Source organism: Antennarius striatus, chromosome 14 (assembly GCF_040054535.1).
Source record: "Antennarius striatus isolate MH-2024 chromosome 14, ASM4005453v1, whole genome shotgun sequence".
Classification (NCBI taxonomy): domain Eukaryota; kingdom Metazoa; phylum Chordata; class Actinopteri; order Lophiiformes; family Antennariidae; genus Antennarius; species Antennarius striatus.
Window position 1 is genome coordinate 6,338,419 of NC_090789.1, and position 25,895 is coordinate 6,364,313.

A 25,895-nucleotide genomic window follows, 5' to 3' on the forward strand; every position below is an offset into this window, starting at 1 on the left:
TGTGAAATAACCTTTGCCTTACTGATCTTTCCCTGTATAATTTTGCAATTTGTGTTTTACTGATCTAGTTCATCATAATTTTGTCTCATGTATATTGTATGTGTGTATGTGTATAAAAAAATACCCCACAAGTTTATTTAACATGTAATGCAGTGCATAAGTAAATTTTGTATTTTTAATTTTGCCCCATTTCCCAATTTAGCAATTATAAAATGTAACTGAAGCAATTTTCAGACAAGAGAGGGTATTGCTACTAACAAACATCCAGTGTAAGAAATGAGTCATTGTGAAGATTGTGTTTGGACACCCCCCCCCAGATTCCGATGAGTCTGTCGTGGACCGCAGTTATGTGAAGAAGAAACTGGAGCATGGACTGACACGGATCTGGCAGGTCTCTCTTTGCTTGTCATTTACTCCTTTTTTACCCCCCCCCCCGCCCTACATTTACTTTTTATGTTTTATTTACTATAAATTATTTTCCCATGAGTAAGCTCTTCACTCCTTGCTCTCTTCAGGACGTCCAGTTGAAAGTGAAGGCCTACATCCTTGGGACAGACATGTCCAACTTCAAATATGATGATTTCATAGTGGTACTGGATATCATCAGCAGGTAGGCTAGTGATCCAAGGGTACAATGTCATCCTTTTCAACTTTAGCTGGTCCTTATGATACTTGATGTCGCTGCAAATTGGCCTTTTTTTAAAGTCACTTCATGCCTTATTCATGTTTTTTTAGGGGTGGTGGTGGTGTTGCATTCACTTAGTAAAAAAGTTGTCATTAAACAATTATCCTTCCAGTATTTTCAAATCCATTTAAAAACTACATCATTTATTTTGACTCTGATTACAGTAATGAGATAATGATCATTTAATATGTGGTTCGGAAGAAACAAGGTTGGGAGTGGAAGCAGGTTTCTAAGTTTGAGGTCCTGCAGATGAGATAATCTTGTCATTTCATGAATAAATTGTTTGCCAACTCAGATAATAATAAAAATGTCAGCATGGTTCATTTTACAATGATAAATTACTTTAAGATCAGGCTTGTGCTGTCCCTTTTTCTTAACACTATAACAGTAGCAGTCTTTTCTTGACTCATAAACTAGCAGAGTAAGTATGTGTGGAGCCCTGTTGCTGTATGTCAATCAAATACACAACAGCATCCCCTAAAGCGTTTAGAGCTTTTTCTGATATATTAATATAGATATTTTTCATAATTGAATTATAGAGTAACAAGAGCAGCCAGTTTATTAAGATGTTAAGGTGTTAAGGCTGTTTTGTGCAAAATCAACATCAGTTAAAATATCCACTTATCTCTTATCTTTAAATACTCTTTCCAGGTTGATGCAGGTGGGTGAGGAGTTCTGTAGCAGTAAATCAGAGGTTCTGCAGGAGTCTATCAAACGCCAGAGTGTCAACTACTTCAAAAACTATCATAGGTAAGATGTTCCCATTTCTGGATAATTGCCAGGACAGATTTTATTTCTGTTCATTCATTTTGCTTGCTGCTGAACACTTTGTTTGACGCATTGATTTTTGGACATTAGGCTGTCATTGATTTGGGGAAACATCTTGATCCTGCTCTTTTACCAGGGTAACCCTCTCAGCGTAGAAGAGGGTTACCTCTTATACTTCTGCTTCTACCTAAGTTGAGTGTTAAGCAGATGTACTTTTTGATTGCATAAACTGCTGCCAACTGTATGAATATGTATTCTTTCACGCAGATACATCATTACTGGCAATTTGCATTCATCAGTTTGGGATTGCCTGTCAAGGAATCATTGACAGTATACTTAGTTATCAAAATCCTGATAAGCCTTATTCCTGTGACACACTGTCAGAGTAAGGGAAAACAGAGGCACAACACAATACATCTTTAGGCTAAAGGCAATAAGATGGAGCTGATCTCATTGTGAGACTATAATCAGAACTGAAAAAAGAGGGTAAGATATGACAGACTAAGAGAGAGAGAAAGAGTGGGTGGAGGCCAGACAGCATAATGAAAGCACATTATTCCCCCTTCTCTGTCGATATGCTCGCAAATTCAAATATCTGCACTCTGCCTTGGAGCTTCTTGTGTGCATCATCTTTACATTAGGCTTCATTCATTTTCCACCCGGGTGTCATTCCCAACGAGATTATGCATCAGTGAATTTTGCCTGTCAGCTGCTTAATGTAATTCACTCAGTCATCAGGGTGAGTGTATTGTTGGCCTGCGGGTGCTCAGGACAGAATGACACTGTCAGGGCACAGACATGATAATTATCTGTGCCATTGGTGGTCATTTGGACTAAGTGATTGAAATGTTTCCAAGTTTAATGCTCAGTGTGTTCCACAGGGTGAATATGACTGTAGGGAAATGACACAAAATGAATTTGTTGAATGATCATCATGTGCAGCAGTAGAATCAAACGTTAAATGCACAATCTTTATATATTTCTCCGGCTACGTTTTCATTTCACATACTTTAAACACCTTTAAGGCACATAATAAGTATTGCAGTTTTCAAGTCAGAATTGCTCAAACATTTTCCACAAGGAGACCCAATATTGACCTAGCAGGTGAATTTCTGGGTGTCATCAGTACAGACACTCACATTGCACACACCTATGCCTTTTAACTGTGACCTTTGCGGCACTTTTATCAGGACTGTCAAAGCACAGAAGCTGCTGGAATGTACAAAATGGCACAGGTTCATTTTTGGACAGAGGTTACCGTCTTCCTTTTAGTTTTTCCGCTTGTTTTTTTTTTTGTTTGATCTCCATTTATTTCTTCTGAATCCCACAGGGCAAGATTGGAAGAGCTGAGGATGTTTCTGGAGAATGAAACATGGGAACTGTGCCCAGTCAAGTCTAACTTCAACATTGCCCAGCTCCATGTGAGTAGAAATATCTCTACAGTGAGAGAGTGAATCATGGAAGCATTTACTTATTTCATGTCCCCACTACAGTGAAATATGCAGAAGGTTAATAAAGGAAGGGGATCCTAATATTAAGGGTGTGTGTGTGAGTGTGTAAGCATGTGCATCAGAGGAGGAAAAGTTCACACATTATATAACACAAAGAACCCAGCTCCTGCCCCATGTGACCTGTGTCATGGAAACTTATGTTAGATCTAAATCCCACACTCATGAGCAGCGGCTGAAATGATGCCTAATTACAGTATGTGATTTGGATCATGTATGACCCATTCAGTGAAGGGATTTCTTGGATGTGTAATTTAACTGTCACAAAGACCCTGGACTTTGAGCAAACTTACCTCGAGGCAGAAGTGATAAATTTAATGCAAGATATGTCAGCAAGATAAATGGAGTCTGATTTTTAATTTTCATGCATTTTGTTTTTCCATCCTTGCGTAGGCACATTTTCCAACACGCAAGTCAAAGAGTGTTTTGGGTGTCTACATTTGCGGATGATGACAGAGGATGTGAATGAAAGTCTGTCTGACACTAATAAAAGATGAAAGCTGGTTTTTGAACGCTTGTTTGTTACAGGCATCCAGCTGAGAAAAGGATTATTAGTATCACAACTGTAGAATTTTATGAGACAGCTAGTGTTATGAGAAATGATCATAAATTTCAGAATTCATGTTCTGTTAGATAAGAACCTAATTGTTTTCCCCCCTTCCCGTCATTTTCAGAAAAAACATGGCCTTCTTTAAAACAAAAACCCATGATAATGTCACAGGAGTGACACTAAATGTTTTAATTTGAACTTGATGATGAAATTATTTTAGATGATTTGGTTTTGAGTTGCTCCAATCATTCCCAGATTTTTTCCGTTGAGTCTTACCTTCAGGATGCTGTGCTTAATTTTTCAAATCATCACATCTTTTCTAATTGATCTCAGTTTCAGTTTTAAGATAACATTATCAATTACCCCGATTACTCAGTGTCTAAACCTCAGAGTCTTTTTCTATATACATCATCAGTTAATTTAAAATAATGGCATTCATGTAATGTGCATTCTTCTTATTTGTATTTGTGGCATCTTCTCCAATGCAGGAGTTTAAATTCATGGGCCAGTGTCGTTCTCCGTCCATTTCCCCAAGCAGACAAGCAGCGTCCTCAACCAGCCCTGCTCAGGAGGAGCTGTCATTGTTCCAGCAGTACCTTCAGCAAGGAAACCCATTTGAAATGCACACTGAGCACAAAGAAGAAGAGACAGAAGATGTGCTTGCATCTAACGGCGTGAGTACCAAAGAAAGGCAAATGCAAACATGCTTCAGACTGATGGCTACTAAATAGATCTGTGTGTTTTCTTGTCAAAAAAGAAAAGAAAACAGGCTATTTTAAAGCCATTTATGTTGGGCTCCTTTGTTGTTTTCTGTCACTGACTTTCTCAGCTTTGGTGCCATCTGGCTTCATCAGGGATTTGTTTTGAAAAAAAAAAATCAGAACTTGCTGACATTGGAGAATTAATTAAAGTTCACAAGAAAACTTTTCAGGGAAATGCAAATCGTGACTTGACTCATACAAAATTCAAATTATTATGGAAATGGAAATTGTTCCCAGGCTTTTACATCATCAAAATTTGTCTCACACGCCTCTCAATAAAGTCAGTGTTAAAATACAAGGCAAAGAAGGATATCTTTGCAACTCCTTGAATAAATAGCATGGCTTCAGATCCAATCTCATACTCTAGTGTGTTTTTTTCCCCTTTGTGTGGTGAACATTCAAACCTCAGCACGCTCTCTGACCATATCTTAAATCACAGCATCTAAAAATTCTCCATGACAGATTAAATCACTTTTTTGCATCAAGAATGTACAACATATAGATTTTTTTACTCTGACTGAAAAATGTTGAGAAACACTGGTCTATTAATGTATATAATACATTTTTCTTGCCTTTTGTGTGTGCTTGATACAGTCAAGTGGTTCATTATCACTGGTTTGGAACACCCACATACATTAGTATGTCTACTTAACAAGGTTACCTGGTGGTGTACCTCTCCATAAATATCAGTTTGTAATGAGACAAGTTAATCAATAGGGACATCAACAAATGTGTGTTATGACATGGTTTGCAGCAAAACCTGGCATGATTATTGGAAGCCTTATGCATTTTCTGACATGTAATTTAAGCTGTTAAATAGTAAATGAAACCTGTGGGTAGGTGTAATGGCATGGAAAATTATGAGTGGAGCTGTATAGAACAATGCAACATATCAGTCATTTAGTGATTTGAACATTAGATCCATTAGCCTCAAACTGTAGTATCTTGTGCATAAATGGCATAGATAGCAGAACTACGCACATTTCTAGCATATTTCACATCTCTAGCAAATGAATTAATAGGATATTATTAGCATTTATGCCAGTCTGCAGGCAAACACATTAGTATTGCCTTGCTAGTGTGGTAAATTGTTATTTTCTTTTAATTAAACAGGAATTGCTTCTACTTGGCACTGATGTGGAAAGAACTCCATCTTTATGGTCTTGGGTTTATGGTTGCTGCTATATAGATATCACAAATGCTGCTTCTCAACTGCGATAGCAAATTGAAGTGTTTTCACATGACATGATGGATAGAACCCAGCAAATGTTATCTCTCTGGGCTTCAGTGGGATTCATCCTGATAGCCATGGCGTTGATGCAGTAAGCCATTGAATGCAGAATACTGTGGATGTTATACCCCAGCTTTCCTTCTGACAAGTTCAAAATGAGTCACTTCCTTTGTATTTTTCTTCATGATGGACCATAGAGATTAGACAGCTACCTTGACCCATCAGCTTTTTTATGCTGTTAGATTTCCTCTTGGGCTCAACATGAAACGTAATATTATATTATGTAGTATATTAGGCTTCCCGGGGCAGATTCTTGGTTTGCTCTGAAGCATTTATCTGTTTCTATATGGGTGCTGTGTTTCCTGACCTTGCCGTTAAGAACAGAAATAGTAGTGTCTTCAAGGAAGCCTCAACTGGCTTTTCCTTGTAGAGACAGCTAAGAAGATTTTTAAAAAATCTACAATTTCATAGACAATTTATTTTTTAAAGGGTTAACCCAATTTTTATTTCTTACGAAGACATAACCCTGACCCTTTCATTAAAATGTGCTATCCAATCAAAAACAATGACTCAATACGCCCTCTGCATCTTCCACAGCTGTTTACGTGCATCCTTGGATATTATCTTTAAAGACTTCTGACCGACCTTTCTCTTACCATTTTCTAAAGTACGAGTCAGATGAGCTGGAGAAGAGTGTTTATCAAGATTATGACAGTGACAGCGACGTCCCTGAGGAACTCAAGCAGGACTACGTTGATGAGCAGACAGGCGATGCCCCCCTCAAGAGGTCAGTTCCAAGAAGAATCAGTTCAAACCACTTAGGAGGCTATGTGGTGTGTCAACATGTTCATTATGTCCACTCTTAGGTATGTCATGTTTATAAATGTAGGTGAGAATTAAAAGACACAAAAAACTAAGTTAAGAAAATGACAGACAGAATAAAATAATACATTCTTGGATCTTGGATCTTTTTAAACAGGTTCTTAAAGGATCAAAAGTCTTGTCTTATGCCACTTTATACTTGCACCCTTTTAAAAAAAAAACATTTAATGGTAAGTGTAGTTTATGTCTTCCTGCTAAGTGGGCAGAAATCTTGTGTGAAGTGTTTTGTGTGTCTTTGAAAGAAATCTTTCTACCCGTCGCTTCTCATGTGATTGACTGCTGATGATTCACTGTTGAATAAAGGTGGAGGTTATCATACCCTCCTCTGCAATCTGTTTTGTAAAAGAAAGAGAAATTTAAGAGGAGTTTTTGGAAAGTTTTGTATTTTATTGATTACAGGGATGTCTTTAGTTAATGCAAAAAAATTACATTAGCATTTTATTGCTGCTATTATTTATGACATCTTCTCCGACAGGAGTGCAACAGATATACTGTATACATCGGGGTGTTTTCGATGCCGCTTGATGGTGTTCTGAGTTTTATAATCTCCCTTGTTCAGTTCGTTGTTTTTGTTAATAAAGTGACTAGACTGAATTATTTAAGAGCCTGTGAATGTGTTCATTCATGTGTTGGTGCATATCTGAGAGCTGGCTCCAGATTTTACACCTGGTTTGCACAAGAAATAAGACATGCAAGTTTATTATTTATTCAATAGCCCCTCATTACAGACACACTGTCACAAAGATCTTTTCTTTTAATCAAGTATAGTCCTAGAATTTATGAATGTTACTGTGATATTTGTGCACATTGTTCAGTCTCTTTATTTCACAGGTCTAACATGGCTGATGTTTTTGTTCTGTCAACACTTTTGATTTTATGCTCCCTATGTGCATTAACCTGAAACGAGCCTGTAATCACCAAAATGAACATTTCCCATTCTCATAAGATGGAATAGGTAATAGTTAATTATTGAACGAATCGCCTGGTCACATCCAGAAATTAGAAGCCCATGTAATGATTGCAGAGTAATATGGCTTGATGATTAGAGGTCTGGTGCCCCAGGACCCACCAGTTCACATGCTTTACTAAAGACGTCCTTCTGCGGCTCCTGCCTTGTGTAATGGGTTCTGATGGATCAATTACAAGCCTCTGACCCGTATCAAGGTTTTGAACCTGGTCGGTCATTCCTGAGGATTAGTGTAGTTAATATATATAACCGAGTCTCTACTTTTATCATGACCCTACCCCTCTTTTTCTCCACCTCCCTTCACTTCACTCATTAGTGTGTCCAGGGAGACCATAAGAAGCAAGAAAAAGTCAGACTACAACTTGAACAAGATCAACATGCTAATCCTCACCAACACCACCCTCAACGTCATCCGACTTGTTGGTAAGTCACACACACACATACATACACGCACACTCTACTACCGCTTACCTCTCCTTGTCCACACTCAACCTGGACTCAGCCACAGTGAGTGTTCTTCGCAGCCTGTTGAGATTTCCATTTATTCACAGATGAAACCCACAGCGTATCACAATCTGTACTCCCAAGTGTCTGCTTCCGTCTGTGTGACTGAGCTGCACTAATAATGGTTAGCCTTCTCCCTGAGCTCTGACCTTTTGGTTCCAAAAGTTTTGGTACAACTCACTCCAACATGACTGTGAAGCCTCTTCTTTGGCTTCACAGCCATGTTCATGTTCCTCACTTACTTTTCCCGTGAATATTGCTTGGCTAAATAGATTTTCTGCTGTATGGTTTTTCTTTAATAAGTCAGGCTTATAGGGATCGTCTACCACTATTGTTAGCATTTCCAACAGTAGAGGAAATCTTATTCCACTGATTATATCCCGGGCGACACAATGGCGCAGTGGGTAGCACTGTTACCTCACAACAAGAAGGTTCCGGGATCAATCCCATGCTGTGTGGAGTTTGTGTGTTCTCCCCTTGTCGGTAGATTCTCCGTCTTCCTCCCACCTCCAAAAACATGCGGCTTAGGTGAATTGAGCACTCCAAATTGTTCATAGGTGTGAGTGTGAGCGTGTGCGGTTGTTTGTCTATTTATGGCCCCACTATGTGCTGGCAAGACATCCAGAGTGTACCACGCCTCACACCCAAGGCCAGCTGAGATGGGCTCCAGTGTAACCCGTAAGGTGGAAAAGTGGCTGCAGACAAGACGATGACAGTCAAATAGACGGATGTTTATATTTCCCAGTTTGGCATCATTAAAGTTATCTATCTATCTATATTCCTCTCCTGTTCACACTTGTTCCCTAGGATCACTGCTCTCTCTTGTTTTTCACACATTTAGTTATATTGATTCAGAGCTGCATTACCAAACTGAGTGAAAAGCCAAAGTTTGATTCCACACAATCTCTTCTAATTCAGTCTCTGCAGCTTTTGGATAGACTGAACTTTCTTCCTTAGTGCAGACATTTAGAGAAAAGGGGTATAAAAAATAAGAATAAGAGAAGCAGCGCTGTCTCAGAGGCAAAGCCAACTAGATTGAGTGAATTCTTCCACCCCCTTCCTCCATTCATCGGTTTTGAGTCTATGGTAATCTTGTTACACACCTGTAACTCAGGTCTTATTGCTTTTATTACCCTTCTGCCAAATTAAATTCTTTTCCTCAAGTGTATGCAAATGCAATGTGATCCTGCTAGAGTTCTTTCCTTTCTAGTTTGCCTATGATGAACTTACTGACATTTAACCCCTTAAGCTTCTGGAAGCAATAAAGGAGAAAAGCATTTTATTCATTGCACCAATTAAAAAAAAAAAATTAACCTGAAACGTGATGTAAACTTCAAGTTCACTGTTTAATTTCTGACATCTAAATGCAGGGAAGTACATGCAGATGATGAACATTCTGAAGCCAATCGCTTTTGATGTCATCCACTGTGTGTCACAGCTCTTTGACTATTACCTGTATGCTGTCTACACCTTCTTTGGACGGAATGACATGGTACAGTATTTGTTCATATTGCTCTTTTATTGTATATTTATTTATACTTACTGTAGTATTGTTGCTTTTACCTATTAATTACAGGAAATGTCCATAAAGACGTACACTTGATAACTAAGTGATATGAACAGATATATAAATGATCATTGATATAAACAGATCAACTGTGAGAGTGCTTTTTGAAGGTCTTCCACAATGAGTAGATTGTTTTATAGAAATCCAGGGTATTTAATTATGCCAAAATCACATTTTTACTTCAGTAAAATGTTTTTTTCATACAATAAAGCGCTCCACGGTTGGTAGTGTATCATCCTGTATCAGAGGTTGACTGCTGTGGCACAAAAATTCAAATAAACAGATTGTTAGGGGGCAGGTAGCACCCGATTAGTCAGGTGTGAAAGCAACCTCTGTGTCCGTTTAAGTTAACCACAATGTGTCTGAATGTGTCAAATGACCGTTGAGAATAACCTTGTTTCACTCCTGCCACACCGTAAAAAAACCAAAAACAATAAAAAATAAATAAAGCATGCTTATTACCTTGAAATTGGAAGGTTGTGTATGCTGTCCACAAACATGAAAATCCAAAAGAGATTTTTAAATTAGGTTATTTCTCAGTGCCCTTGTCTAAGATGCTAAGAAGAGGAAAAGAAATACAGTTTGTCCCTGTGTGATGCACAATAGCAGTTACAGTCTGCAACCTCTGTCTCCCCCACCATCTGAAGACGTTATGTCATTTAAACCTCACCTCAAACTGAAGGAAAGCATCATTTATGTCAGCTTCACCCTCTGGGAAGTGGTAATGAAGGCTACAAAGTGACTTCTGTCCCACTGAGGTGGGAGAGATAGAGGTCGGAACGCTCTGTGGGGGCAGCTGTTATGTATGCATCATTGTCATGTTTGATTTTGTTGACAACAAGTCAAGATTTTCTTGTGTATCTCACTGCAGTATGAATGTTTCTGTCTTATTGCCTTGTGTCATTGTCTGCCTTCTCTTAAACTCAGTTCCTTCTTTCCATACTGCACATACTGTATATTTTGGTGTCAAAACTGTTCATCCTCATCCTTTGTCACTCATCTTTTGAGTGTCGCAATGTCTTTCATTTTAGATGTTTTCTTTTTTTTGTATAGAATCTCCTGTTTTCCGACCCCTCTGCCTTTGCCTCTCTTTGCTGACATGTTTTATCTGTCTGCTTCACTCTTAAATTCTCTCTTTCCCTATTTTTCTCACTCTTCTTCATTAAGTGTAATTTTGTCAGCCCAACCCATTCATGAATAGCCTCAAAGAGGCACCTATAGGGAATTGCTAATGTCCCTTTGAATCTTTAAAAAGCTTATGGAAATTGCCAAGCACATATGCTGGTGTTTTGACCCAGGCTGTGCTCCCTTTACACCGCTGGAATCAAGATGGAGATATTTGATGTCTATGCATGAAGATTAATGGATGACATTAATATTAAAATGAAAAAACACCCTTAATTATGTCATTTTTCTTTTATTTAGTCAATTACTGTCTTCTGTGTTTTTGTGCAATTTATTTTTTATATTTGTAATTATTATTTGTTCTAAAGCACCGTAAGCCACATTATTTGTATGGAAAATTATTTATGAATAAGATTTATTTTCTTATATATTGTCAGGTCAACATTTAAGATGAATTAACATGCATTATGTGCTTGTGATATTCATGAATGCAAATCAATAGCCAGGGTGCTTCTGCTGCTGTGACTGACAGAGGCAGATACACAGTTTTTGGAAAAAGGATTGTTTACTTTAAAAAAAATATGGAAAGTCGGGTCCAGTGGGAGCAACCTAGATGTTTCATTCAAGTAAAGTGAAGATAAGAGAGGAAAGACTGAGATGGATGGAGAGAAGAAGAAAGTTAAAGACAATGTAGGGTGGCAGCATGGTGACGTGAAGCAGGAGACAAGTTATCTACCAAAAAGAAAGAAGAAAGAAAAAATGTTTTGATGTGGAGTGGCACAAAGAGGTACAGTAAAAAGAGAAGACCAGAAACAGAAAATGTTTCATTGTTTTTCCTCCTCTCCATAGTTCTCAGATTGTCGTGATGCAGACTAAAATAAGACTAGTACAGCACAATATATCACATAAGCACTTGCTTTGTTTGATGTGTGAGGCAAATAAAGTCAGCGATGTCATGCTACAACTTGGTGCAATAGTGTTGTTTGGTTCGTAAAGGTGAGATATACTTGCTTTACCTTCAGCATCAGACATGTTGTAAATCTGCAGCGCTGCAGCCAAAATATGAGTCACGTCTGTGGAGTCAGTTTGTTTATTTGTTAGTGTTCCTAGTCTTGTGCCATTTTCTCCTGAATCCTCTTTATTTTAAATTTATCTAATGAAATGATGATAGAAATACTCTTATTTATTCATATCACAGTTTATATTCTGGAGAAGAAAATATTGCAATGCAATTTTTTCCAATATATAATGAAGACCTAATTTAGATTAGAATCCATGATAGTGTTCTTCACCGTAAAAGTTGGCCTTACGATTTTCCACTCTGATATGACTCAGTGCTAGTTTTCTCTTTTTGGATAAGGGTGGGTAATTAAAAAGCTGATCCAGCAATTTTGTGTTACTGTATCTGAAGTTTGAGGGCTCAAAAAAATGTTTAATTTAGCATTTTTCAAAATGCAACTCATAGAAATCTTCCATTAGACCTCTCTGCCTCTTCAGGGCCGAGTACACCACACACGCGCACACACATGATCAACGTTTACTCTGCTGGCTTCTCTGAGTATCTGGAATCATTTTTGCATTCTTGTGTGAAGAGATGTTTTGCAATGTAAAAATTATGTGGACAAAATTTCTTTCTCAAATGTGGATGGGAACAATATCAGTGTATGGTCAAGCCATAAACTACTTTTATTCTGGTTAACTTGTTTCCTTTATTTTAAGCTGTCTGTATCAGTGATGACATTGAGTAAGATTAACTGTTAACCAAAGATTTCAAGAGATCATTTAGATTTTGCTTAACATATTCAGTCCAATGTGCAAGCTTTCATGTGTGATGTTAGCAACCATGAATTAAGACAAATAAAGATGTGTTAGTGATTCACATTATTTTTTATTCTTTTTTTTTTTAATTTTAAGTTGTTTGTTTGTTTTTCCTTTGTTCTATCCAATCATCATCAATAGCCTATCCCAAGCCCGTCTCTGCCAACTAGTGGTGGCAGAGATTTGGGTGCTACCAGGATGGTGGGCCCTGCTTGCTTGGTAAGAGTAGATGTCCAGAAATACGATGACAAGGTTGCTCCAGCCTTGTGAATGTAAAATACTAGTCAACAGTTCTTGTGGTGTGATTGATTCATTGAAGCCCTTAATGTGTGGTTGATTTGCCCTCCTGACATCAAACACATATGAATCAATATCAGAAGCAGTTTGATGTTTGGTTTGCTGGGCCTTGACCCTTTCCTCTTCTTCTTCAACCTTTTCTCTCCTTCCCCCACCACCACCACCACCACCACCTCCTCCTACTCCTTCTCTTCCTCCTCCTACCTTCATCTATTACTCCTGTAGTCTGTCTTATTTATTTATGTCTCTGCTTCCCTATGCCTCCTACTCATTTGTATTTTGGTTTACCAGTAGAAGTTTAGAGTCCTTTGCCTCAGATAACTTGAGATTAGAACAGATGTTTCGATGCATACGTGTATGCAAGTTTTCACTTGAAAATTGTGTACGTGGTGGACTCTCAACTGTGTGTGTTTTTGTGTGTGTGTGTGCGTGTGTGTGTGCGTGCGTGCGTGCGTGTGTGCGTGTGTGTGTTCTACAGTATGAGTCATCAGGTCTGGGCCTTATCAGCAGCAGACTGAGGACCACATTGAACCGAATCCAGGAGAGCCTCATTGACGTGGTAAGTCTCTTTCTCTCCTCCTCTCTCTGTCCAACCTTCTATTTTATTCACACTCTTCCGTTGTCTCTCTCTTCACCTTCTCTTGTTACCTAATCCCTCGTCTCGTCCGCTGACACCAACACGCCTCCCTCTCCTGTGCCCATGTGCCTCTCTTCTCTTTATGCCTCTGTATTTTTTTGCCCACCCGCTCCATACAGCCTGACCATCGCCCCTGTCGCCACTAAATGCATTATGGGTCATCATTATCTGGCCAGTGGTCACTCACCTACACACACCTCTCTCTCTTTAAGTGGTCACACAGAGGTTGATGTGTGTGTTGTTCCATTAGTCTCAATCACATCTCCTCTCTATAATATGACAGTCACAATTAGCCCGGCGCAGTCTGTACTCTCTTTACTTTTGTACAATAGATTGTCTCTCTACTTTCTGTCTCCTCCATTACAGAATGATACAAGATTTTCATTTATCTCCTTTTGACAGCCCTTGGGTCTGTGTTCAAAGAAGACACTCAGTCCGCAGTCTGGTCCCAATCTGAAATGTTACTGAAGTTTTGTTCCCCTTCAGGCAAATGTGGGAATCTTCTAATATATTGGCTTGTTTAGTGAGGAAACCCACTGAGAAATATCCCCTGAGTTTAATTATGATAGAAGTTTGAGAGAACAGCTCAAAAAGCTCATTTTATCTGCTTTGAAATATGAAGATTTACTCTTTACTTGTAGTCATTTTAAATGTGATTTGCTTATTTCTCATGTGTACACTATTAATCATAAGTGTTTTGTTTTGAAGATTTAGAAACTCAGTGATATTTCTTCAGCTTTCAGGCACATATAAATTGAGAACTTGTTTTCATATTGGAAAATAAGCCAATAGTGATAAAATATAATTAATCTAGATTTTTTTTTCCAAATGTCATTTTCTGTCGTGACTCTCAGTAGTCAATCAGCTGTGAGAAATTGAAAAAACAAAATTTTCATTTTCCATGATGGGATCCTGAATAAATGAATAATTATTTCATTTCTCATTTTGTCAGAAGCGGCGGGATTTTGTGTCTAATTTCTTGTGCACGCCACAGGCTGCAACTATTAAAAGGCATTTTACTTTATTAAAGTTGTTTCTGCAACATTTCAGAGAAAAGAGCTGGCAGTTACATGAAGTTATCCAATGACAATAAATGCCATAACAACCCAGGGATGAGCCTCAATCAGCACTCTCACTTTTAATCTATACCCCAGTAGAATGTGTTGTAAAGCTAATGCAGCATTTTTCTACCAAGATCACATTAGCATGAGGATTTTATTTGTTTGTAAAACCGCATTTTCTTTAATGAGAATGGGTCAGTTATCCTGAACAGAAATCAAATGTGTTGTTGGAAAGGGAACGTGGAATTGGCAAGCATCTGGTACCATAATTTGTTAACAAAAAGCATCTGTCCTATTAAGCAGTTTAAAGCGTCAATGCTGAGATGTCAATATAGATTTCCTAATCAATATTCATTAGTTATCTTTCATGTAAGCTATGCCAAATCCAAACGAACAACTCCTCATAATGGGTGAAAAAAGAAATCTGTCACACATTAATAAAAAAAGAAGAAGAAATTATCCGCTTGTAAAACTGGTTTGCCTCCTTCTAAACTGTTGCTGAAGAACACCAGGAACCAGCGTCGTTGAAATGATATTTCAGGAACGGATGGTTTATGTATGGTTTATCTGCATGAAAAACTGATCCAAGCACTTAAGGTTCAATGTTACAACTGATAAATAGTATGTTTTGCATTTGAAATCTGACTGCATGACAGTCCAGCCCTGGACCTACTTTACATGAAACAGATCATTAAAAAAAAGACCAATATAATGTTGCCAATCTACTTATTTCTTTTGTCAAAAATACAAAAACATTTAATCTGTCGACGGGTTGGAATGACTTTCGCTTAAAATTGCGTTTTTAGCCAGTGCCGATGTTATCCACACTTCACCTGTTTCACTTCTGTGTTTGGAGGTGCCTCGATCTCAGTGGAGATAGTGCTGAAAAGAAAAGTGTTGTTTCTTTTGTTTGTGGGTGGAACTGAGAAGCAGAAGAAAAGTTAAGCAACATTTTCAAGAGGGCACAAGATAGAAAACCCAGAAAAGAACAATGAATCATCAAACCATCAAGGTCATCAAGCTCAGTGTTGCAGTGATGTTTTCTTCTCATGGCACCATAGCAACTGTTAGCATTGCAATCAATATTTGGTGAAAAATAAGTTTGCTATTTTGATCAATTGGACACAGATTGAAAAGTGAAAAACTAAAGTTTGTTCATCTGTGAATCCTGTCATACCTACCTTGGCACATACGTAGACAGTGTTTATACAGAACAGTATGTTCATCTGTGATCAGAATAATCATATCCCTCTGTGGACGTTACAGGTTGTCTCCTCTGGCTTGCTACCTCCACTAATCCTCCCTCTAATGTTTTGCAAATGCTTTTAGTCTGCCCTTTCTCATATACAAAACTATTTTAGCTCATCGTTATAAATCATTCATTGTGGAAAAATGCCCTATTTTCTAAACTAACAAAGCACTCCATATTCTTTTTTTCCTCACCACCCCACTCTTTCTGCTTATCTGTGTTTCACATCAAGATCTACACAAAAAACTCAGACATAAACTTCCATTTAAAGTGATTAAGCATTTTGAATGTGAGTGTGTCTATCTGCCCAATAAACGTATCATCATTTCTATGCGGTTTCCATGGTTTTAGTAGATGCGGACGCATTTGTATTATGAATCTATTTTTTTAATTTATGTGACTTCATTTCGATGTGAGCAAATGCATGTATTCATGTTGCGTATACAAATGCACCTCCCACCCCCCACACCTGCATACAAATATGCACACCCACACACTCCAGAGATTGCAGTAAGGTGGACCTCATTTGTAAACAAATTATAAAGTTAATTGCGCACTGCATTTCAGTTGCTGAGCTGCTGAATCCTTCGGGTTTTGTTGCAACCGTTGGATCCCTGTTGCCCGTGTGTTGGTAATGAGTTTGAATCCCACATGTATGACATTGAGATTCTGTCTCACGTCTCAGGCACCGAGTGTCTTCAGCCTAAATTGGGAGTTCCACAGGGTAAAGAGAAAAGTTCATCCCCTCCTTTATGTTCTGCATCTCCCTTATGCGCTCTCTTACTCTTGCTAGTTTTAGCTGGACAGTTTTCATTTGGAGCTCGCTTACTTTTCTTTGAATATTTTATTAAGAGTCTTTGGAAGGTTATGATTTTAAAAATCATCTTTAACTGAACCTGATGCTTTGAAATGTCATGTTTACGAAGAAGCCAGCTGTGACATAAAATAATTACCTACAAAAAAACCCTAACCCTCAGGTGATATTGCTTGGGGCTGGTTAGTTTACTGTATCAGAATTGTGCCTTACCTTCATCCATGGCCATATTGTCACTTCCAGAAAGTTTAGTTGTGACAGCCGTTCAGAGCCGTTGCTGCAGGCGGCATTGTGGCGAGAGCTGCCATAGACAAACACTTGCCAGGCCACCCATCGTTCACCACCAATTCATTTCTGTAAATATACAAACTACTCGTATTTACCCTCTCAGTCAGTCAGCCAATTTTTCTTTTTTCTCGCCCCTTATGTAATTGTCCAGTCCCCTTCTCCTTAGCAGCTGTGTACTGCTGATTACATGCCTCTCAACTCTTAGCAGAAACAATTGTTTGTGTCATTCCTCTCACTCTATTGGTGCTTCTGACTGAATATAAAATAGTGTTTTTGTTGGGTTGTGTATATATTTCAGTCTACGGCATGAGCCCAGGCATAAAAATAAAATCTGTCGAAATCGTGTTTGATTTCCGTTCCCCCCCAGATTGAGACTTATAGTTGTGTCAGTCAAGTGGGCTTAGTTGATTACCTGTGTGTGTGTGTGTGTGTGTGTGTGTGTGTGTGTGTGTGTGTGTGTGTGTGTGTGTGTGTGTGTGTGTGTGTGTGTGTGTGTGTGTGTGTGTGTGTGCGTGCGTGCGTGCGTGCGTGTGTGTGCGTGCTTCTGGGTACCTGGCTGTAGTGTAGATTGGTGTAAGGTTCTTTCAGCCCTGGCTCTGAAACTGAAATGAGAAGCCGTGTAATTTCTGTGTTGGCACAAGCAATCTGGCAGTGAAGAGTGCATGCACAGAATCGCACGAATGCACACACTGACTGACAAGAAAGCATGCATAGACCAAGGGGATACGAACAGATAAACATTATGCAGGATTCCAGTCCAGCTTTGTGTCACTGCTTTATTCAAATCTCTGTCCGACACACTTTTCAAGCTTGCTTGTTTCCCAATGTCCCATTTGCAAAGTAATAAAACACACTCCGGGGGTTCTTCTAAACTGGGTTGCAGTGAAGCTGGACGGTCTTACTTTCAGAATGCACCCTATTTCCAAAATGCTAATGTTGCTTTGAAGACAATACATTATGCTGGACCAGTAAACCATCAGATGGCTAGCGCTGATTTTTTTCACAGTCTGGGTTTTGTTCATCAGTCCACGGTACCATCATCGTTCACGACCTAGATGCTTTTTTGAATTTTGACCCTTGTGCCCTTTCAGCTTTTGGATAAAAGTGGATAAAAGGCCAAGGACTGTCCAGGCAGAAGAAAATTACATTTTTCTGCTGTCCTAAAACTAATGAAATATTGAAAGTGAAATCAGGACTATTGGAGGACAGCTAAAGAAAGAATTCAAGATGAGAAGAAAAATTGAGTGACTGCTCTATTTTCACCCCAGTGTTTCACAAGCTCTGCAGCACCACAGTTTCTTCATACTTCATTTTTCTAGAAAAACCCTTGTGCTGGTCTGCTGCCTCTCACAGGAGGCTCTGGCTAATGTCTCACTCGCACATGCTAAAGAGCAGTTTCACTAAACCCGGTCATTAGTTCTGCATCTCTCACTGTCCAAATGATGGCTTTGTTGTGGACTGCTCGCTCTCTCTGTGAATGGTGCAACCAGCCAAAAGGGATTACTGTTTTTTTCACAGAGATTATGGATCATAATTAAGCTCTGTGGTGCGATTGTTTATTCTGTGATTGTTAGGATATCACAAGTATTGACATTTTGTAGGAGTGTCAGTGGAACACACACTGTCATTGATCGATCTAGTTGCAGGTCATGCTCTCCAGACTTGACGAGGAGACAATTGATCCCCACGGATACAATAAATCCTGCTCCTTTCAACTTCTCATCAGATTCTGCAGATGACTCATCACATCTCCCAGCGTGACAGTTGTGACGATGAGCAGAATTATGCACATTAATTTCAGTCTTATTTGCATTCTGCATTCAATTTGGTTCCTTCCTTCTTCTCAACTCAAAAATTTCGAGTGTCTTCTTGTGTGGTTTTATTTTTTTCAAGTGAAAGCAGGTGGGCAGAGCAGCTCTGGGAAAAGAAGCTGCCAGTGATGGAAGCTTAGTGTCACACGAAATAAATGAAGGTCCTAATTCCATTTGACATTCATCTAGCGGGATCCAAATTTTCTAGTATTAGAGTGACAAAGAGGTGCAAGAGGATCAACTTGACAGTAATTGCCTCGTAGTCTGTCCTCTCAGCTTGTCCATAAATCTCAATGGGATGGATTGAAGAGGGGTAAGCAGTCAATCAAGATAGGTTGGGATACTCCAATTGAAAGATCACATTTCAAGCTCCCAGCTGGTCACGTCTTTGATGACAAGTTACCAAGCTCTCACAGTCTGTTGAACTTTTCAAATGAAGAATTTTTTTCAAGTTCTGCAGGGGATAGCATTTGAAAGTAATTATACAATTTAAAGTTTTTCTTGCAAGTACTTCTATTTGAAAGAGCATATTTCTGGTCGTTAATTTTAACGTAAAGCTCCCTTGATATTATTTATGTTTGGGAGCATAACTTGTAGCTTGGCATCTTCATGTTTGGCATCTTTAGCATCATCTTTTTTTTGTTTTGTTTTGTTTTTGCTTCAAAATGTCAAAGCCCTAAATTTGCAATTAAAGAAATTGAGAATGAAAGAAACCTTTTCAGAAGCTTGTTTATCTCAAAATTTCATGAAACAAATTTATATGTTTAATTCAATCAATTTATTGGTCAGTTATTTCTGCTCTCAGTGTATTCTGATGCATGAATAATACTCTGAAGCCCCTATAAATGTGAACCATGTTTTCTACCATAATCAATTGGCAGTCAATATCTTTGTGTGGTTAGATGCAGTTTGACAGATATTTTGGGCGTTGGTATTTACATTTGTGCTAAAATAATCATATATTCATTCATTCATTCTATGTTTATGATCATGATCGTCTTGTCTTCAAGGCCCGGGATCTGTATTTTACTTATCAAAAATACGGATCTCGGGTTGTGCTGGAGCCTATCCTAGCTAGCTATAGGTGAGAGACGTGTTACACACTGGACGAGTCGCCAGCTCATTGGAGGGCCATAATCCCACATTCTGCACCTAAATCCTTATAGATGCCGTGAAGAATGTGGCATCATGTTTTTAGGGGTTTTGGGTCTTTCCACATCAGACCCCTTCATTTAGGTGACCCAGTTAGGATGATCAGTCCCCAGGCTGTGTCCCAGCAGGGTTTGCCCACGGTTCTGCCCTATTGATCCAAAGCCATCTTGTTCCTTCCTCTGCAGCTTCAGACAAAGCCCGGTTGAAGTAATCTTGGAAAGGGACTTAAATTTCCTACTCAGGTCCACATCCAGGTGCCAGTCGGTGGGTGTGGTGAGGAGGCCGGACTCTGCCCGTGACTGTATGTTGGGCTTCTCTTCAGCTCTATGGAACCTGATGGTTCTAGGTTTGAAGTGGCCCTTGCTAGTGTTGATAGTGGTGGCTATACCGTCATCAACTGCCCTAAGCACCTTATTATACAGTAAACAAGGAGAATAAATAGTTAGATTTTAGAAATACTTTGTTTTTGTTTTTGTTTTCATTATATTGCATAACTTTTTTCACATTCGCCCTTTTTTGTATCTCACTTCACACATTTCACATGATAGGTCTCTCAGATTTGTTGGGAAAAGGAAGCTCCCGTCTCCTGTCCTAAGGTGTCTGCTGCTGACTGATAAGGGCTTGTTTTCCCATCTCAGAAATACCTTAGGCTGTTGCTCAAAAATTGAGCTGCAGAAGACAACTCGTCTGGTGGATGTATAAGAAAAATCCAACGATAAAATAGGTGGACTCAGCAAGCAAAAAAGAGCCAGTGAACGTAATGGGTTATGATACAGCTGTGGATACTTTGGGATTCTCCACTGATGGAGTATTATAGGGCTTTTTTGTTGAGTTCCACATACAACAGTCATGTAAAACATACTCTAAAGGGATATGAGTAGTAGAAGTTGTTTTCTCTGTGGACTTCCTTCGTTCTGATTAAGACAAAAGTTTTGTGTCTGCCTCTTCTTTAGGCATTATGGAAAAAAGACTACACATCCCATATGAATACCACAAAACACTGCAGAATCTCATTATACTTGTTACTGAATACACGCAGTTATTGTACATATACACGTACTGTACCCTCATTAACAGTATTTTTCATCTGGGTCTTTGATCTGAGGTGGAGCAGCAGTGATTACTCCTCATCTATGTCGCTGTTTTTCAGTTTCTTTTAAAGCCTTGGTTGATATCTGTTTTCACATTGATCCCTGGACACTTAATGTTTTCTTTTCATTTAGAATTCAAGGGCTTAATTTCTAATCATCACACAAGGCGCTATGAGCCCCCTGTGACGACTGCTTGATGTCTTCATATTTAACAGAACAGCAATGCTCTAGTGTTGGTAGTCCACACTGGGAAAGGTTTTTTATTTATTTATTTATTTTGGTCAGGGTGTGTGTGCAGAAATATCTGTTGGAATTTGACTGAAAGGTACAATTACTTCCACAGGATGACTCACCCCTCTGTTTTGCACCATTCACATTAAAGACTGATCGCCGATGAAGTCTCAGCAGTGCCTGACAGCAAGAACACAGACGTCTCAACTTGATTAAAGGACTGCTGTGTCTGCACTACAAGTGCCAGAAATGGTGACAGTAGGACAAAGAATGGAGTAGTTTGAGGTAAAGGATGAGGTTGTTGAGAAATGAAACAGAACAGCGGGGATATAGGAGAAAAGAAGCACAAATAAACTAAAGAAAGGTGAGCAGAAAGCTTAGAGTTCACATGAAACACCGTCTTTGTCCCAATTTCTTATGACAACCAACAGTATTCACTGGATAATGCTCACTGGAAATTAGCTTTGTGTCTGAAATTTTACTGAAGCACAGGACACACACGAGAGATATTAAGATGAGCTTTCAAAAGTTAATTGATAGAAATGGGATCAGAGGAACAGTGGTGAATGGCATCAGCAGGCTGGGATAGCAATCAGACAGGAATGATCCTGGCCTCAAAAGTATATCTGTTTAGGAGTTAAATAATACCAGAGAAGCTTAATTGTGTCTGAACCACGGTGGCAGAGATCATGAGCTAATGTGTAATGAACAAAAAAAAGTGACAGACTCCTTGTATGATTGTTTTTGTTCCTGTGTTGGAATGGCTAAAAGTTGCTGACTTCTGAGAACTTTCAGATAGTCAAGATTATTATATGTGGCTGCAGCATAGAGCAGATGTTTGTGCCACCAGTAAAGGAGTATCGCAAGACTAGGCAATAACAAAAAATGGTCAAAATACATTAACTATCAATAGACTATTTTATTTTTATCTTTACTGCTGTTATTATTATTATTATTACTATTATTATTGCTATTATTATTATTACTATTATTATTACTTTTGTTACAAACAAATCATTTATTGGAGGACCAATTTGCTTCACGTTAGAATACAAGAGAAGTATAGCTTTTCCATCTCCGCCTTGGTTAAATAGTTTAAATAGACTTAATTGCGTAGATTCAGGATTTTCTGTCAGTGGAGTACTTTCTGTCATGTTCAATACTCATGAAGTTGAACTTTTGAGCTTTTGACATGCTAACCCATCTGTGAGAGTAATCAGCTTTTTACAGATTTTCCTCAAACCAAGACAGGTTCATCATGAAATTGAATGAAATACAAAAGAAAAGCAAATGTAAACATACCTGCGCTTTGCTTTTCAACTCTTACATTTTTCCATAACGTGATGTTTATTTTATTCAACTTATCATTTTTAAACTTAAATAAATTTAAATTGTGCTTCTTATACAGAGCAATGAAGGTAGCCTCATCATCATTATCAAAAAAGAAAAAGATCCATGCATGGCTGTAGTTTAGATTTTCTTGTGGTGCAGCTTTCCCTTTATCATGTTAATCAGAATATTCATATTCCAACACAGTCAATATTTGTGAGACATGAGTCAGTGAGCGATAATAATAACAATAATCTTTCGACCAGCAATGGCAATATTCTTACTTTCCATACAGTAATTTTTCTCTTATTATTTTCCATGGCTTCCTCCACTGCTTATGCAACCACTTTCCATTTTTATCCTCATTTCTTGTGTTTATGCAGATGTCACTCTGTGCCCCAAGGTCCCAGTCTGTGTCTGATGATCCATTTTTTGTACTGTGAGATAAATGGGTTGGCAGTGAGAAATTAGAAGGAGAATATTTTCACTCCGAAAACCTGCCAAATTGATGTCAGTTAAAAAAAAAGTTGTGTAATTTATCAATGTCTCGTCACTACGTACTGTATGTACTCAGCCTTTGCCTCCAACTTTCACATTGGGAAAAGCAACCAATGCAATTTGAGAGCATCGCACTGAAGCACTGTTTGACCATGCTTGGATGCACATGACACACTTTTCCTCCGAGGAAATCATTCATATGCTTGCAATAATAAACTCAGTGCGGCGTCTCGCAACCGCTAATACTGGGTTGATGTGCATACGGCATTTGTCAGAAGTTCAATTTCTTTTCCCCTTTGTGAAAAGGAAACTGTCAACAATGAACGATGAATCATTTCTGTGAGATTTAATATCACATTCTAATGTTGATCTTTAATGAGAATTTAATGAAACATGATTTAAACAAGTGTATAAAAGTTTATGTGGAATATTTTAAGGCAGTTGCTTGAATAGCATCTGGGAAATCAAATAATTTTGCTTTTGTTAAGAATCAATTTGTATTTTGTTTAGTTATTCATTTATTAATTTTTTGGGGTTAGTTTCTTAAATATTATACTAGTGAAAAAAACCCACCCCTCAGTACCTCTCACAGCTCCATGTGAAGTCTTCAAATGTCATTCAGCCAGAGCCCTAAAGCCCAAGGGTATTCAGTGTTTGATGATATCGAACAGATATGAAATTGTTCAGCTCATTTCTGCCTAAAAGCACTTCATTCAGTTTTTCTTGGCGGATGCTTTTTTATATTCTGGAATAAAAATTTTGCTGTGCAGTTAAAAAAATGGAGGGTTTGTTTCATGTTTTAATACATCACCGTTACATCTGCATTGCACTATTGACTTGACTTTCATCTTCAGAAGAGCCCAGTTCTTGTTTCCCCTTAAGTATGGATATTCATGCCATGAGGCAATAAACCATCATCACGACATTACACTACCATCTTCATGGTTGACTGTAGGTAATGTGATGTATTTTGAACTGTTGGATTGTGCCAGACGTAAAAGGACCTCTGTCTCCATCAGTCCAAAGAATATTCTTCTAGTGTGTCGTAGCAAATTCCACATTCTAGTGTCAGTGTTCTCATGGGTCAGCAGTAGCTTGCACTCACCATCCTCAGGTGGATACCATTCTTTGCCCACTGTCTTTTAAATAGTGGACAGAGCCACGTATGTATTTTTTGATCATTTGATCATTTGTGTGAGTCTTGGTTATGCTCAGCGGAATTTTGAAAGTTTGGCCACATCTTGGAAGTCCTTATGTGTAGCTCATGCGTTTCAAGGGGCGGCACAGTGGGTAGCGCTGTCGCCACACAACAAGACAGTTCCGGGTTCGAGTCCCGCTCTGTGCGGAGTTTACGTGTTCTCCCCGTGTCTGCGTGGGTTCTCTCCGGGTTCTCCGGCTTCCTCCAAACCTCCAAAAAAAAAATGCGGTTCAGGTTAATTGGCCGTTCCCAAATTGACTGTAGGAGTGAGTGTGTGTGTGCGTGTTTGTCTGTGTCTCTGTGTAGCTCCGTGGTGCACTGGCGTCACGCCCGGAGCTTGCCCCCACCTCACACCCTAAACCTGCTGGGATAGGCTCCAGCTCTCCGTGACCCACGACAGCGGATAAAGCGGTTTTTTAAAAATGGGAGAAAAAAGGCATGTCACTGTGGTCCTCCAAAAAACCCTTAGCCCTTTCCAGGCTGGTCATTTCTGTTTCATCATGTTGCTACTGGTGACACCAGGCAAGTGCTTCTGAATTGGTCTATTAAAGTGAGAATTAGATTGAACAGGGCTGGTTATGTCAGGCCTGGATATGTCCTGTATGAGATGCAAGAAGAACGAATGAGGACAGTCCTCTGCACAAAAAGAGGTATTTTTGTATTTGTCATATTAACAAAATACCAGAAATTGTCTGCGTGCCATTAACTCTCATTTTGTTGCAAGTATTAAAAATCAGCACCAAACAATGACTAATAAAGAAATATACTACACTCCAGCATGGGAGTATTATTCTGCTGTCTCTCAGTGCGACAGCAGAGAAGCTGCTGTCAGGGGTCAAGACTCTTAAATATCTTGAACAGCTGCAAAATGTAAATCAGAAGAGGAGTGACCTCAAGTCACACGATATGGAAAAATTTTCAGATGTGTCTGTGACTTTGATAAATCTATTGCTGATGTTTAATCCAGCCAGTATAGCATATTCTGGTGGTACTTGGCACGACAGCAGTTATTTTAGTTCATCTTAATCTTTCTGAAGTCATTTTGACAGTCATTTTAAAAATCAGAACATACTTGTGTGCAGTTGTTCCCCTTGGGTTGTGAAGTACCCAGAAGTGCGGAAAATCCATATTATGATTTAAAAGCTGCAAGATGACATTAATTCTATAATGTTTGAATCATGAAGTGAAAATCTTAACCTGTTCTGATAAAGCTGCTGCATTTTGTCGAATATCTGCTAGCAGCCACAATTACTGTCACAGGATTAAATAAAAATTATTGATCAAAAGACGTTGTTTTTCTCATTTGTAGGAATTGCTTAACGAGAAGGAGTTCTCATCTTAGCGTCTCTTGCATTTTATTTGTTGAGTGAAAAAGACAAACGTTTAAATTGCACGAGTATTCATTACATTTACATTTGAGATATCTTCTGAAGTAACAGCTGTGATTTGCATGCTGATCTGCAAAAGTCATTTAAATATTCAGGAGCATGTAATAATATTAAATCAAGCATTTAATAAAATAATTGACATGAATTAGGCCCTCAGGGCAAATGCTGCGTCACAATCAGGTTACCTTAAACAGGTGAAAATGTAAAACCCTGCTGACGAAGCTACAAATCACCAAATCTCAGAACACATCTCAACTTGTTGTTGTCTCTTTACTGCCTCCGCTTTTGAAAGTTAGAGCCATGAAATCTTAAATGTCATGAATGTTTTTTTTTGTTTTTGTACCAGTCAATGCTTTTACCTGAAGAATGCCCACAGAGTCAGATGCCGCTTGAAAAGAAACAGCATGGCTTTCTTTCAGAAGGCATTTTTTCTCCTTTTTATTAAAATGATTTTTGCATTGAATGTTTATGATTCAGAAGCACAG

The 25,895-nt window shown here is 38.6% G+C and overlaps 1 protein-coding gene across 1 annotated transcript in view; it reads left to right on the forward strand.

The window, feature by feature from the left end:
- The window catches only part of vps50 (VPS50 EARP/GARPII complex subunit), a 72,406-nt gene that overhangs the window by 34,620 nt on the left and 11,891 nt on the right, over window positions 1-25,895 (forward strand). The window contains exons 14-22 of the mRNA XM_068333442.1: window positions 318-391; window positions 516-610; window positions 1,337-1,435; window positions 2,784-2,874; window positions 4,000-4,185; window positions 6,172-6,290; window positions 7,669-7,775; window positions 9,227-9,348; window positions 13,142-13,222. Of these exons, the coding sequence (XP_068189543.1) occupies window positions 318-391; window positions 516-610; window positions 1,337-1,435; window positions 2,784-2,874; window positions 4,000-4,185; window positions 6,172-6,290; window positions 7,669-7,775; window positions 9,227-9,348; window positions 13,142-13,222 (974 nt within the window). The remainder of the gene's footprint in view (window positions 1-317; window positions 392-515; window positions 611-1,336; window positions 1,436-2,783; window positions 2,875-3,999; window positions 4,186-6,171; window positions 6,291-7,668; window positions 7,776-9,226; window positions 9,349-13,141; window positions 13,223-25,895) is intronic.